We start from the raw sequence: 15,268 nt of genomic DNA, 5'->3' as shown, positions 1-15,268 counted from the left end.
GGCCTCTCACCGACAGCATCCTCACCCTACTTGAGCCCCACTTGGCCACAACCACCCTAGTAGTAAGCATTTGCTCTATCCATCAGATTATGCTCTCCTCTACTCCTACATTTTCGAAAGCCCCCACGATAGCCTCAACCTTTACATTATTGAAAGCACCCTCAACATCCAAGAACGCAGCCAATGTATACTGCTTGTACTGCAGAGACACCTCCGCCCGCGTGACCACCGCGTGCAGCGCCGTCTTCACAGATCTCCCTCTCACAACTAAATAAACTTCTTAATCGTATGTTGTACAATAAATTTTGAAGTTTACTCATCTACAATATTCCTGTCCTCTTAAATTATACCTATCATCTTATATATGCAAGGTGTCATCATCGGTCTTTTCTGTGTTCAAAAACGTTGAGACCGCCTCTTCTTTTTTCTTATTTTGAATTTTCATTTAGAGAGTGTCCGTCAGCCGATATAGAGTGATTTTTGACAATTTTCCCGCTTGATAAAAAGCATATAGTAGCAATTAACATATTTCTGCGAATTTAAGAAATTTAATCTTAAACTTTCTAAATTTTTGATCATTTATCCATAAAGCTTTGTTCATAAATAAAATAATATAAAAATTAAAGTTTTTTTCTACATTTTAGATTTGAAATAATAGATTTTCGAAAAAATTGAGAGATGATGGTATCATGTTTGAAAACGGGATTTAATAACAGTAAATTAATTACCAATAAAGGAATATATTTAAAGTCAATAAGATCAATTAAATTGTAAAACATAATCGCATTTGAATTAAGTTAAACCGCAAAGTTGTAAGCCAGTGAAAGAAGATTTAAAATTGAAAACATTTGATTTTTTAAGAAGAAACCTACGAGAGAGATAAGTACACACCGGCAGAATTAATGCAGAGTGTGTTAGTATTGTAGATAGAGTATTGTAGATTGGAGACAGGAAGAAAAGGATAACAATTCACCTTGACCAATAAATTAAATCTATTGCGGCCACCGAAGCATATACGATTTGTTAAACTTTTTGTGTATTAAGTCAATGTTCACATCTCTCACCATATTCACTTCCACTGGAAAGCTCCAGTTTAATACCAATTTCGACTTATTTTTTTTATTTTTCCTGTATAATTTTCAGCTATACTTAACTTTGTTGTTATTTAAGTCTCTTATTAAATATGATTTTAAAACGGTTAGGTTCAGGGGGAAAAAATTCAATTGACCCGCATAGACGAGGATTACTGGCTCATGCGTGAGTATTTTTGGCTCATGCTAAATTGAGCTAAATTTTGTACAGGGTGTTGTATAACACATATATGGAAGGACAGAAAATCAAAAAACGATAAGAACATTTTTTTTTTTCAAATTTTTTTCGTAATTTTATATTGTACTAAAAATGATGAATTTTCAATTTTTTTTTTTCTAAAAATTAAGGAATATCAAATTATTTTTAAAATTTAAAATCTATAAAAATTATTGTGATTTTTTGTCTTTCTTGTGTCATGATCATAAAATCAACAGAAAAACAAAACAAAAATATATAAATAAATAAATTTTAATTTTATTGATCTTTGATTTTCGAATAATAGGATTTGATCTCAAATTAAGATACTAGGTATAGATCACTAAAAAAAAAAAAAAACAAATTTTTTTAAACATTCTGCGCGTAGCTAGTATATAATAAGCGTGTAATGAAAAACAACAAAAAAGATTCCAAAAATTTTTAAAATCTTCTCTATATAAAATTTATGATTTGGGTGGTCGTATTTCATTTGATTTTAACTATATTCATTATATTAGAATTTGATAATAATCTTTAGAAATGTTATAGAGAAAGAACAAATTTAATATTAAATTAGTACCTATATAATATGAGAGATTATCCAAATTGATAGCTTATCACTTAGATCATTATTTGATCATTATTATAAAATTAAATTTTTATTTTTTATTATTATATAATTTAAATATAGGGGGAACTTGGCCGCATTGGCTAAACTACTATAAACACTTTTGTATGGAACTTCTTTGAATTCCATGTTTCAATTTAAAAAAAAGTTATAATTTATCTATGGTTTTCCTTTGACTTTAACTTTTGGAAAATGACAAAAAAGAGCTGAAGCACTTTCCTGAAATATTTATCCGTATACATTAATGAAGACAACACAATGCAAATGTAAAAAAAAATTACAAATATTAAAAAAAAGCAGAGTAAATCAAAAATCACATTTGAATTTGAAACTCAGTACGAAAGTGACTGGCGAAACTGCCCTATTTATTAAAGACTATAATGTGCACCACAGGCAGAGAAAAAACACAACATTTGATTCTTGAATTTTTTTTCTTGAATATAGGTAAATATAAAGCATACTTACATTGAAGTTATACGGAAAAAATGAAAAACGCTCTTGTGCTCTCGATAAGCGTTCAAGCAGTACTCCCAAATTACAATCTAAAAGAGAGGTTTTGATTTCTCTAAAAAACTGCAGAATCGAATGTCTGGTAACTGCACAATTGTATGTCTGATATTTAGTTTAAGAGAAAAGTTGACTGACATATATGCCTCAGCTCCCCTAGATGACAAAAAAAAATAAAGATTAATATTTTATTATTAAAATTATACGCGCACTTATAAATTTTAAAATGAAATTCATAAGTATATAGTTTTATGTGTAAAAATTATTAATATAATAAAAAAAATTTTGTATAATAATTAATCAAAGAATTCATCAAAAATTATTCGTAATAAATTATGAAATATAAAAAAAATTTTTTTTTTATTATTTTTTACTAATTTATGTCTTTCTAAATAACTTAATTTTTAAATGAAATAGAAAATAAAAATTATTAATATTTATGAATTTTCAACCATATTTAGATAATTTTATATTTTTCATATATTCATGGATATTAAATTGATATTTTTTTTTTGTTAATTTTAATTTTAAAATAAAGTATAAAACGTGCGTATATTGATATGTGCCAGCGCAGTCACTGTCAAAAACAAAAACACTAAAATAGATTTTTATTATTAAAGTTTATTAGTTTTTTTTCACTGCTTTTTTTTGTGTTTTTTTTGTTTCTGAAATAATTTTTGAGATATTAAAAAATTATGTTTAGAATATAGAATTAAAATTTTAAAGTACTCAATTATTAAGAATTTTTATTAATTTTAATTCATTTTACTTAATAATATATGTATGTACCTACAAAATTTAATTATGTTAAAAGAATATTTTTAGAAAAAATAATTGTTGCAAAAATATGAACAAAAAACTGTTATAAAACGACACCTATAGGTAAAAACTTAAAAACATCTACTAATTTTGATCTTGTTTCATGTAATTTTTGATTTTATTAATCATGTTATTATCATTTCCTGATCTTCCTACATCTTTTTACAATATACCCCACCACTTGTTCATCTAAATGCTTACTTGTTCTTATATATGCAATCATTTCCATATCAAAACATCCTATAAACTCTAAAGTTTCTTTTTAACTTCTTGGTCAGCATGTCTAACAAATATTTTAGACTTTATTCTTTCTTAAAATTCTTAATATTTTTGGATCTGGAAAATACGAATGAATATAAAATAAAAATTATAATAAAAATAAATATGAATAAAATACAAATTATAAAAAAAAAGAATATTTTTGATGTTATCAGTAAGGTTGTAGAATTTATCACTTACTCACCATGTGGTAATAAAAGACGACGAAGCACGAAAATTTTTTTTTTTTAAGAAATTCTGTTGTGAAAACAACCATCATCACTGAACATTAAGACCATGTGAAAAGGTTCGGAAGCAAAAGAAAAATTAAAAAGGAAAGAAAGACCCAGGATAAACTGCAGTGCAACCAAAAATTTTCTATATACAGGCTACTAAACTATGTAGAGCAGAGATAACAATAATGATTTAAAAATGAGATTTATTGCCACAACGAAACCGATCTAAATTTTAAAATATTCAAAAACTTGAAAAATTCACAACCGCGGCTAAATTAAAAGGGATGAGCAATACTAAGTGTTCGCTGTGATCATCAGGAACTCACAGAGTCCGCCAATATATAATAATGAGCTATATGTAACAAAAATATTTTTTGAAGATATTTGAAAAAATCTTTTGCAAAACTTTAAACGTGCCTTCCCTTGTTTTTCGTGATTTCATATAAGAAAAATGTTTGAAAATCGATTTACTTTATAGTCATTCCCTTATCGAATATAAATATGTAGTTAGTTTGGTTAAATTCCTCTTCTTTTAATTGTCCACTTCCCTCAATGGGCGAATGTTAAATACAGCATTCGATACACAACAATACTGCAATCTATGTGATAATGTGTGAGTGAGTCCTTGACAATTTTGAATTTCGTGTGACAACCTGTTGATGTGCTGGTGCTGTACATTTAATTGATGTAATTTTAATAAGTTGTAGTTTTAGAAAAAATAGTGAAATATTTTAATGTGTAACATCCCTAATTTTCTGAATGTGAAAAGAGTATTATAAAAGAAACTTGAACTTAATATCTACTTATATCACTGCATATACACCGTACGTGTCTACTTATACTTACATACCATGAGCATCAATATTCTTTAATTTTTCCTTTTTTTTTTTCTTTTAGTTTTATGATATTGAACATATGGTGTTATGTTGCTTCCAGAATAAATTTCAAATACCTAATTCAAAAATTAAAAAAAAAATAAAGAAAATTAAAAAATTTGCAAAATATAGACAAGAAAAAAATGTTAACTGGTCATTTTTGAACTTCCAAACTGTATGCAATATAATACCCACCATACCACTAACTCGAAATTCTCGTTGCAAAAATTTATAAGGATTATTTTCATATCATAAAGTACCTTCTTATATTATAAGAAGCCAAACGAAAATTTTTGCTAACTTCAGATTGTTATTAAATGTGTATGAGTATGTACATATGTTTGTACATTCACAACATTATGAGTAAATTTATATTGTTAGGAGTTTTAATTTGTTTACAGATTTATATTTGTTAAATCTAAATCTTGTTTATTTTCGTATTTTGTATCTGATGGAAAATAAGAAATTTATTTAAGTATTAATCTCTTATTTTTACAAACAAATTTTGCATATTTTATACATTAAGTACACAGTAAAATACAATTAAATGGCATTTGCTTAAATGCATCCGATTTTTAAATGCACAAAATAGCTGTTCTTTTCAGCTCTTAGCTGCAAATTTTTAAAATTTTTCATGCAAAAAGTTTGATTTATGTGCAATTTGAAATAAAACTTAACACGTCATCCTTATTTTCATTTGCTTATATGAATGTCATAACTTAAAATGTACTTGCAGGTACTGAAACAAAGTTAACGTGACATGTTTTTTAATTTCAATCACCGCCCGGCGTCCGAAGGAAGTAACCAAACCCGAGTGCGGAAATTTAAGGAGGCTTCAATCCAAATAAATTTTGACAACCTGTTGCCGCATGAAATAAATCACTACTTTTAAACTTTACGAGAAATTTTTAAATATAAAATTTCTTTAAGTGAGCAACACACTTTAGTTGAGAAAAGGGCCTTACCCCGATTCATGTCCACTTAAACGTATTTTACTGTATATATATACATATTTTTGTCTCTACATATATAAATATGTACATTGTACATAAATGGACCTCCAAGACAATTGACACTCGTTTACACTCAATATGCAATAAAATGTTAGCGCTCTATGCATTCTTCTACTTACATACATACATAAAGTCTTTTTTTTAGTGCATATTTTCGATTCAATTTTCAAGATGTTCATTGCATAATGAAATATTATCACGAATTAGATTTTATGATATTATGATTTTTGATATTATTATACATAATATTAAAAATATGTATGTGCGTATATATGTGTATGTATATGAAATCATAGAAATTTAGAAAAAAAAATCCAAAAAAGAAATGTTCTGTTCAACTCTGGGATTTTTAATATTGATTGCAAAAATATTTGAGCATAAATGTAATTTTTAGCCTAATATCCTAATGGTGCATAAGTTCATTTAATAATTACCATGACCTGGCTTTAAACATACTTTATTATTTTAATTTTGAAGTCAGTCACTTCATCAACATTAATACATGTACAATATTATTTCATTAATTGTAAGCTAATAATATTTTCTAATTATAATATTAGAAAATAATCAAAGTATACATTATAGTAAGTACATAAACCGTCAATAAGTATACGCCATAAATGATATAAAAGAGCTTTGTAAAAATGAGTACAAAAAAAAGCCAGATAAAGCATGAGCAAAATTATAAACAAAATTATAAAATACTCTTATCAAAACATTTTTAAATTTCTACAGGACGGTGTAAGAAATTTTGACTGTAATCGGAAAATGTTTTCTGGTTGCAAATGCAGCCTTAGGCTGCTTTTGGAAATTATGGTATACATTTACGTTCATTTATGATATTCGTCGGTATCATATAAATTTTTGTAAATTCTTTGCATAAGACCACTACGCCTTTCTATATAAGTTTTGTTTTTGGGAGGGTCGATCTTTTTTAATGACGCTGTATAATTATATTAATTACATAATTTAGAGCCTCAAATTCTCTTAATAATATTAGAAAAAAAAATAATTTATCAGCTCGAATAGTACGAGTAACAAAAAAAAATGTGCTGTAGAAGTCTTTTAAAAGATTTTGATTATTTTTAATTGATATTTTCAATCTTGAAAAACATGAATATTATACATATACAATATATACCATATTATTCTTTATATAATTGTTTTCAATGTTAATCAAAAGCTCTTATAAAATAATAATTACATAAATAATTTAAATTTTTTTTCTGTTCTTTTCATTTTGATTTAGGCTAATTCAGTTTTAATTTAATTTCAATATAGTGAACATTTTATAATAAAATAGAACCGAAAATTTTTATTGAAAATGAAAGAAATTAATTTTCATTTTCTAATTATACTTTCGCTAATTGGAATGATCAATTGTTTTTCAGATGATGCTATATTTGAAGAAGAAGATATTTATAACCAAGCCCTTCCACCACCAGCAAATACAAGTTCTGGTTTAACAATGCCTGGAACAAAATGGTGTGGTCCTGGTAATACAGCAAAAAATTATGATGATTTAGGAAGTCAAAAAGAAGTTGATAAATGTTGTCGTGATCATGATCATTGCCCAGATATAATTGAACATCATAAAACTTTACATGGCTTATATAATGGTGATTTATTCCCAAGGCAATATTAAAATATAATTTCTAAAATATATAAAAAATATAAAGTAAAAATGCATATTAAAAAATATTCTTAATTGTAGGTTATCTTGTAATTGTGAGCAAAAATTTTTAAATTGTTTACAAACTATTGATAGCACAGTTTCAACATATCTTGGTAGACTATATTTTGGTTTACGTTCAAATTGCTTTACAGAAGATTATCCAATTATACAATGTTCAAAATATGTTACAATTACAGAAATTGGTGATACAACGTTACCAGAACAACGTTGTGTTCGTTATAAATTAGATAAAAAAAAATCTAAAGTATGGCAATACTTTGATAATCCATTCTTTACAAGAAAAACATAATAAAATAATATAGAAAAGCAGATAACATGTTCATATATGTATATTTTCTGTTATAAATTTATGTATATATATATGTATAAAATATAATAATTGTGTGTGTGTTTATATATTGTATATAATATGAAAATCAATTTATACCTTAAATTTTTATTTCTTTAAAGGCAAATATTATACTTTCTTATTAAAGAAATTATTTATTGCAAAATGCATTAATAATTCAAAGTCTAATTGAATATTAACACCCTTTTCACTTTTAACACTCTATATATTTCTTGTTCAATGATATTCACCAATTTAAAAAAAAAAAATAAAATGTATTTAGTTTTTTAATTGCAATTATAAGTAGGAAACATTGGTAATTTTCAAATATGTATATCAATACATTATTACTAATCGAGATAGACCAAGAACAAATATTGTCAAACCTTAATCATGCAATATTTTGCCGTGATTGCTTGCTTATATAGCTGCTTGCTTATGTAATTGACTTTTCCAACTACAGTTTTAACCTAAGTGAAACTTAATTAGTTATTCCTTCACAATTTAAATATAAAACGATAGTTTTTATTAAAAACCTTATTGATAATTCATTTCTCGTGATATTTCTCACCTGAATTTTCTTATTTATTTTTTATCCTTATTCTTATATTTTATTACTTTGTAATTTGAAATTTACGTGTTGTTTTTTGTATCTGCCATGCAATATAAAATATCCTTATATAGAAAAGCAAATCTGAAATTCAAAAAAGGTTGTATTAAAAATAGTAGCTGATATATGTAGAGTGTTTATGCAAAACTAAAAAGATAAAATATAATTGCCCCCAAGATATTCAAATTTTTTTCACTTCATTTTTAATATAAAACTTTTTTACTCATATAACATTTACACATACATTTTAACATATCTTTAAAAAAAAATTGGTAAATGCTTGTCATTTTATTGAATTTAAATTGATTTTATTTTTTATACTTTTGTATTTTTTAATATTACATTTTATGTGTGGAGTGCGTAATGCTATCCAATAAGAATGTTAAAATTGTATGCCTTCGTTTTTCGTTTTAATTTTTTTCAATTAACGCAAACACATTTGCAAGTTGCAATTTCCAAAATTGAAATTTCGAATTCAATAATACCTACGAAATATCACTAATATCTTTGAAAAAATAATTGCAAAATTGTTATAATACAAATATATTTAGCGTATTCCTAAAAAGCTAGGAAAATTTTAAAAATGAACTAATTTTAAGGCGCCCCCTAACGATCACACACATAATAGCGCAAATACAAGGTTCAACGTTATTTTCTTTCTTGTATTTATCCGGATTTTGAATAATAAAATATTTCTTAATTAATTGTATGTATTTAAAATCGTCTTCTTGACAATAGAGTTCGTTTCTTTTATGCAGATCTCCTGTAACGTGTCAAAAATATTAATGTTATTGATAGTAAGAAAAATATTATGTTGTATTTTTGAAGTCGAAATCGAAATATTATTTTTCGAAATTATGTATGTAGGTACATACACATATTTATTGCAAAGGCAATCGATATTTAAAAATTAGTAAAAAAAATTTTTTTTAATTCTGCATTTTAAATAAATTTTTTATAGGACTGGGCACAGCTATATATATATACCTACCTATGATGGTTTGAAATATCATCATCGAAAACACCTGATCTCAAATACATATTATTTTTAATAAAAGTATTTTACCTCTTTTTAAATATCTTAAAATTTATATGTCGGCTATATTAAATATTTAGACTTTTTCTTGATTTATTCAATTCTTTATGTTTATTTTTTAATATTTTACGCTTTGTTATATCTCATAAATAACAAAATCGTTAAAAGGTATTTAAATAAAATAAAAAAGGAAGAAATAAAAAGGAAAAAAGTAAATTTTTTGAATATAAAATTGCGAATAATTATTACTGATACTACTAAATCAAGGTGTGAAGGTGTGAAATTGAAATTAATAATGTTATGATAAAACCTGAGGCTTATTTTGTTAATTTTAAGTTTTCAATTTGCCAATCAATATTATACTTTTGTTTTAAATCCTTTGAAAGACAGCAAAACTGCAATATCTTTATGAAATAAAGGTTGAAAATTATATTTTTAATGTTATATATGTATTATGCATGTATATATGTATTATGCATGCTAATTTAACCCTAAATCTCATATATAGACAGTTTGTAGCACTACTTTAGCGAGTGCTATAAAGGCGGTTTCAGTAAAAGAGAGCATAAATAGACACGGTTTGACATGTACGTATCGAAAATTCCATATTCCCGCTAAGGCATACTAAAATTGCAGCACGTGAAATGTCCATTTATTGTTATTATGATCGAATGCAACGTCAGTCATTAATTTATAACAATAAAAATGTTTGTAAAAGAATTCCATTTGAAATTTAAAATATTTCGAAGTAAAAATTTGAGCCCGGCATTAATTAAAATATTCAAGATATTTATAACGATCCTATAAGTTTAATAAGTCATTTTTATTGTGTGACATTGAAATAATGTTAAGTTTTATTTTGAAAGTAACTCAAAGAAATATTTTTGTTCAAAATAAAATGATGTCAATGTGCTGTCATAAATTAAAATTTGCCTTTGATTTCTATTTTGTGATTCATATTTTACAATATAGATGTCGCTATATTATAATAACATTAAAATTTCCTCTAGACATCCCTGTTAATTAATTAGAAGAAATGTCATCAATTGCCATCAGTTTTTTTTTACATTTGATTTATGTAATCAAAAGTCTATTGGCTCTCGGAAATAAAAAAAAAATTTAAAATAGTTTTTTCAAAATGCCTAGTAAAACATTTTCAGAAGAAGAATATGGTAAAAGAATTGACCGGTGTTTCACGGATGCCATAGTAAAAGGAAGTGGTGGTCTTCTAATAGGAGCAACCTTATCTTTACTTTTATTTCGTAGAAGATCATGGCCAATCATAATGGGTAAAATCATAACTAAAAATAAAACAATGAGGTTTACAAGAAAATTTTATAATCAAAAATTTTAGGTACTGGCTTTGGTATTGGTGCAGCTTTTAAAAATTGTGAAAGGGAACTTAATTCCATTAACTCTTCATAAGGAAAAATAATCAATTTTAATTGTGCAATTCTTTTTGAAAAGGAAAGGAAAATATTATTTTTAATTCATTAATAACAGAGTCACTAAATATTTTGAGTTTATTTATCAAAAGTCTTAATTTTTTTTTTCAAACTCAGAAAAACGAAATGGGATTTATTAAATGTTCCTTATAAAAAGCGATACAACTTTAGAAAATAAAAGTGTAGATAAGTGAATAACTTATTTTGATATCCCAAAAATTTAAAAACTTGTTTTAAAACGAATAAATAAGCGATGTAATTGATTAATGAAGTTGTGATTTTTTCATAAAATATTTTGTAAAAGTCATCAACTTCTTATTAAAAAATAATATGGCTAATTGAAGTTTAACATTTGTGTATTTTTTTGGCCATTAACAACTGAAAAACTGTATCTATTTAAATGTAAACGTATTATAAGTTAGACGTAATTAAATTAAAAAGTTAATTTTCAGTTCGATTAAAAAACCTGTATTAAAAATATTAAGAAAAATAAACTTGTAGTAAATCTAATCTATTCTCATACCAAGAATTTACATACATATATACAAATTTTTTTAAAAAATCATACCCACAAATTTGCCTAGGTATTGAAAAACATTTTATTAAACTACTTAACATTTTAAAAATGATTGCTCAAAGTAGATATGACGTTGATTTTTCTTGATTTTCAAAAATTAATTTTAATTTAATCTGATATTATAATTTTATTTTCATTCGCACTTAATTCTCAAATTTATTAAAAAGCGTATTATTTCTATAAATATATTTTTATTTTTCTAAAATATCTTTGAATAATTTTTCTGCTTTTTTCGTCTTATTAAAAGAGGTTTTCCATTCAGCCGGACTTAATTTATAAGTGCTAATTCGGAATTTCTTAAATATTAATCTTCCAAAGAATGTTCCATTTAATTGATTTTCTTTTTCAGATAATTCCTTAACAATTCTTGTTTTTTGACTCTCATTGGAAGATTCGATAAATTTCTCAATTACTCTGGATCCTGATTTCGTAATTGCTAGATCAATATACGTTCCTTCCATATGTCTGATAAACTTTTCTCTTGATTTCTCACCAATAAATTTGCTCTCTAAGAATACATCAGCAATAAAAGATCCTTTTTGAGTGTTTAAAATCGCAACTAATTCAATAGAACTAAAATTTAAAATCGAATTGACTAAAAATATTGGTTTATTGAATCTTAAAATATTTTGCACTATAAGTGAACCATGAAGATGAACAAACTGTGTTTTATCTTGTATAGCAATTTCATATGGTTTTAATTTAAGTAAACATTTAAAAATTTGGTCAGACTTTTCCTTAGAATCAATTGTATGCAAAGCAGTTTGTATTGCTTTAATGAATGCTCCTTGTTTTGTTTGTAAACGCAGACAAGTACTTGATAGAGCAGAAACAACCCCTGTATGGCCTATTTTTAAGATGTCTTCAAAACTATCCTTCAGTTCTTCAAATATGGACTCAAAATCTGTTTTCTCTTTAACATTTTCTATGATTTTTTGTACAGCAAAATTTGTTGTTCTGTCTAATGAAAGCGGTAATATCTTCCCTGGAAATAGCATTGCATAAAGTTGGGTAAATAGTTTTGGCCCTGATAAAATAATAAGTGTTTCTAGCAATCTAATTGACGACGATGAGTAGAATACTTTCGCCATATTTAATTCGTCTTGAGCTTTATTTGCACTTTCATTTTCATTATCAATACCATCTTTTATTTCTTTTTTCTCATCATTTTCCTCTATTTTAATAAATGCTTCAATCAAAATTTTTCTGCCAAAATGTTTCAAAAAATTTTTATCAATTTGCTTTAGCGCTAAACAGAGTATTGAAAGGAAACCTGATGTTAAGTCAGAATATGGAAGTTCAGAAAATTGAGGCCACAACTCTATTCGTTGTGAAAACTCTTTTGCAATTTCGATCCATTCGGAAGGAACTTGATAATAATTTGCATTACTCAATATGTTACTAATATTATTTTGGTCAAATGCCTCTTTTTTCGAATAGATACCTGACAAACATAGAATACATGTACGCATAATATGAGATGCATGGGTGTCCCAAATAAAATCCTCCAAATTATTTAATAAAAATTTACCAACTTTTAAAACAAACTCGGAACATTCCTTGCGATGGTTTTTACTAAATTTTGTTTTTGTATTATATGTTTCATCTTCACAGTCATTAACCTTGATTTTCTTTGTGATTGGTTCCTCTGCATTATTTATTTTATCTTCCTCATCCATATTTTTGTATGCTTTTGACCGAAGAAAAGCAATTTCAACCATCTTTTGCAAAACATGCGATGCAAATGAATCTGAACATATAGGACGAAAATTTTCCGAAAATTTTTGCATGAAATTGGTAAGGTGATTTTCTGACACGAAACCTATTAGAAATTCCAGTGCCTTCGATCCAACTTGATTGGAAGCCAAATGAACTTCGTGATCCACACAATTATCAAAAACATTATCAGCCATGGAACCTAAAAATATGTTACTATAAAATTTTTTCTAGAAAATATTACAAATTTACTAACATTTCTCTTCTAAAGACTCAAAGCCATTTTTCATAGCATCTAAGATATTTATTAGATATTGATACACATCGTCGGGGATATTTGTACCTCGCCCACAACTGCCTCGTTTACCGAAACCTTTTGCATTTCTTAAAAATTTATTATTTTTATTATTTTTCCTGAACTTATTGCGTGGATTTTTTTCATTGTGGTTAATTTCACTTTCAATTTCCATTTTATTTTTTATATGATTATAATTTTATTTTTCTGATCCAGAACTACATTAAAATTTGTAAACAATTTCAAAGCACGTTTTTGACATTGAGATACATTAAAGGTAACAAAAATGACCCTAAAAACCAAATCTCGAACTGTCATTTGACCTTATAATTTATTTAGCGTGTGTTACTTTCAATATCTATACACTTTGACGTTGTCAAAAAAAACTCAATCATTTTTAAATCATGCTTATTTTATATCAAAATTGGTTTGGGTTTTTTGTATAACATTTAACTGAGTTGTTTTTTAATTTATGTCTTGTGAGGGTATGCTGGTTTAATTTTAATTTTTGTATATTAAAGATGTATCCATCGGAGTGTGAATGCTTCAACGCATGATAAAATTTAAAGTAGTATTACCACATACTTTAAACTTAAGAATAATAAATTAGAAACGTGGAACAACCTATGAAAAATGTAAATGGAAACTTAACTTGGAAACTTGGTCGAATAAACCAAATTATATCATACTTTTTTTATTAAACATGTATTAAGATTCCGGTCTTTTATTTGCACATTAAAAACGATTTATGTGTTTATTTATTTCAAAGGCTTGTAGATATTTAATATTGATAAACAGATTGGTAAACAGATCTATAATTCTAATAAAAAAATAAAGTTTTGTTATAAAAATTTTACATAACATATATAAGCAAGTAGAGTTTTATGCATCACTTTTTTGAGATTTCTGCATTACTTGTCTCAATTGAGGAAAAGCGCTTTTCGTTTGTGGTGGATGAAGTCGTATTGCCAATTTAATGAATGGTTCATATAAACTAGCCCTTTCCATTGCGTTTACTGTATAATGCTTAATACGTTCTCTAGAACACCAATCGTTAGCTCGACTTAATACTGAATCAATGTGATCTTTTTCTGTAGTATGTGATGGTGATTGTGGGTCACTTTTTCTGGACGATTTGGAATGCATATTTGCTAATACTATAATAGTAACTTCCTTTTTTTCTTTATTCTTATCAATATCCATTTTAATATCGGCCAACATATCTAAACTTGAACGATCACTTGGATCATAAACTAATATATATCCATCAGGAAAGTACAAGTAATGTCTAGGAAGTTGCACTTTTCCTTGCAAACCTAAATTAAATTTTTTTTTCTTGTATTAACTAATATTTTAAAATTAATATGTTTATACCTGCAGTATCATAAATTCTTAAAGTTTCTCTGGGCCCACGACCTGTATCAATACAAGCCACATATGTATCTTCAATCGTTGAATGGATTTGAGATTCTGGTGATACATTACCATAAATTAATTGCTCTAAAAGTGCAGTTTTTCCTACACCTTTCATTCCACATATTGCAACTTTCCCTACTTTTCCCACTTTAGACGTCAACATTTTTATAATATTGCAAAATTTTCTAATACATTGCTATTAATTTTGTTACTGAAATTAATTAAAATAGTTTTGTTTACAAATTTTAACTTTGCTGTAATTTAATAAATTCATAAAATAAACACGTCAATTGTCAAAATTTTAAAATGACAATTGCAGCTTATTTCGTTAAAAAAGAGCGTTTAGAAAGTTTATGTGTTGGACAAAAAATCGAAGTTCTTATTGGCTTTAACGATATGAGCCGGTAGTCTACGGTAAACAAAAATTGTTTGCAACAACTCTAAATTGCTTTTGGAAATTAAAAAAATTTTTTTGGTTACGCTCGGCCACAAACATATATCTTTAACTAAAGGGCACTTCAAGTTT

The 15,268-nt window shown here is 26.0% G+C and overlaps 4 protein-coding genes across 4 annotated transcripts; 2 read left to right on the top strand and 2 right to left on the bottom strand.

Moving 5' to 3' along the window:
* The first annotated feature begins 6,991 nt into the window (after nt 1-6,991).
* LOC129619327 (phospholipase A2) lies at nt 6,992-7,608 on the top strand. Its single transcript, XM_055534567.1, has 2 exons — nt 6,992-7,258; nt 7,338-7,608. Exons 1-2 carry the CDS (start codon nt 6,996-6,998, stop codon nt 7,606-7,608), a joined length of 534 nt encoding a protein of 177 aa, XP_055390542.1. The 5' UTR covers nt 6,992-6,995.
* Nucleotides 7,609-10,344: 2,736 nt separating this feature from the next.
* On the top strand, nt 10,345-10,806 carry LOC129619227 (MICOS complex subunit Mic10-like). Its single transcript, XM_055534371.1, has 2 exons — nt 10,345-10,582; nt 10,648-10,806. The coding sequence occupies exons 1-2, from the start codon at nt 10,432-10,434 to the stop codon at nt 10,716-10,718; spliced, it is 222 nt and encodes a 73-aa protein (XP_055390346.1). The 5' UTR covers nt 10,345-10,431; the 3' UTR covers nt 10,719-10,806.
* A 549-nt stretch (nt 10,807-11,355) lies between these two features.
* LOC129619226 (nucleolar protein 9) lies at nt 11,356-13,649 on the bottom strand. The gene is made up of 2 exons (XM_055534370.1): nt 13,288-13,649; nt 11,356-13,233 (listed from the first exon to the last, which is right to left on the bottom strand). The coding sequence occupies exons 1-2, from the start codon at nt 13,499-13,501 to the stop codon at nt 11,507-11,509; spliced, it is 1,941 nt and encodes a 646-aa protein (XP_055390345.1). The 5' UTR covers nt 13,502-13,649; the 3' UTR covers nt 11,356-11,506.
* Nucleotides 13,650-14,054: 405 nt separating this feature from the next.
* On the bottom strand, nt 14,055-15,009 carry LOC129619292 (NF-kappa-B inhibitor-interacting Ras-like protein). The gene is made up of 2 exons (XM_055534474.1): nt 14,701-15,009; nt 14,055-14,642 (listed from the first exon to the last, which is right to left on the bottom strand). The coding sequence occupies exons 1-2, from the start codon at nt 14,903-14,905 to the stop codon at nt 14,209-14,211; spliced, it is 639 nt and encodes a 212-aa protein (XP_055390449.1). The 5' UTR covers nt 14,906-15,009; the 3' UTR covers nt 14,055-14,208.
* Nucleotides 15,010-15,268: the final 259 nt, after the last annotated feature.

Source organism: Condylostylus longicornis, unplaced genomic scaffold (assembly GCF_029603195.1).
Source record: "Condylostylus longicornis isolate FDR11 unplaced genomic scaffold, ASM2960319v2 ptg000011l, whole genome shotgun sequence".
NCBI classification, from domain to species: domain Eukaryota; kingdom Metazoa; phylum Arthropoda; class Insecta; order Diptera; family Dolichopodidae; genus Condylostylus; species Condylostylus longicornis.
Note: the sequence above shows the minus strand (reverse complement) of the source record. Positions and strands in the feature narration are given on the sequence as shown.

Bases quoted from the DNA above. Each gene is read 5' to 3' on its own strand.
- LOC129619327 (XM_055534567.1), top strand. From the start codon at position 6,996: ATGATCAATTGTTTTTCAGATGATGCTATATTTGAAGAAGAAGATATT. The intron at 7,259-7,337 runs GCAATATTAAAA...TCTTAATTGTAG, and splicing joins AATGGTGATTTATTCCCAAG to GTTATCTTGTAATTGTGAGC.
- LOC129619227 (XM_055534371.1), top strand. From the start codon at position 10,432: ATGCCTAGTAAAACATTTTCAGAAGAAGAATATGGTAAAAGAATTGAC. The intron at 10,583-10,647 runs GTAAAATCATAA...CAAAAATTTTAG, and splicing joins ATCATGGCCAATCATAATGG to GTACTGGCTTTGGTATTGGT.
- LOC129619226 (XM_055534370.1), bottom strand. From the start codon at position 13,501: ATGGAAATTGAAAGTGAAATTAACCACAATGAAAAAAATCCACGCAAT. The intron at 13,234-13,287 runs GTTAGTAAATTT...ACATATTTTTAG, and splicing joins TGAGTCTTTAGAAGAGAAAT to GTTCCATGGCTGATAATGTT.
- LOC129619292 (XM_055534474.1), bottom strand. From the start codon at position 14,905: ATGTTGACGTCTAAAGTGGGAAAAGTAGGGAAAGTTGCAATATGTGGA. The intron at 14,643-14,700 runs GTATAAACATAT...AATTTAATTTAG, and splicing joins AAGAATTTATGATACTGCAG to GTTTGCAAGGAAAAGTGCAA.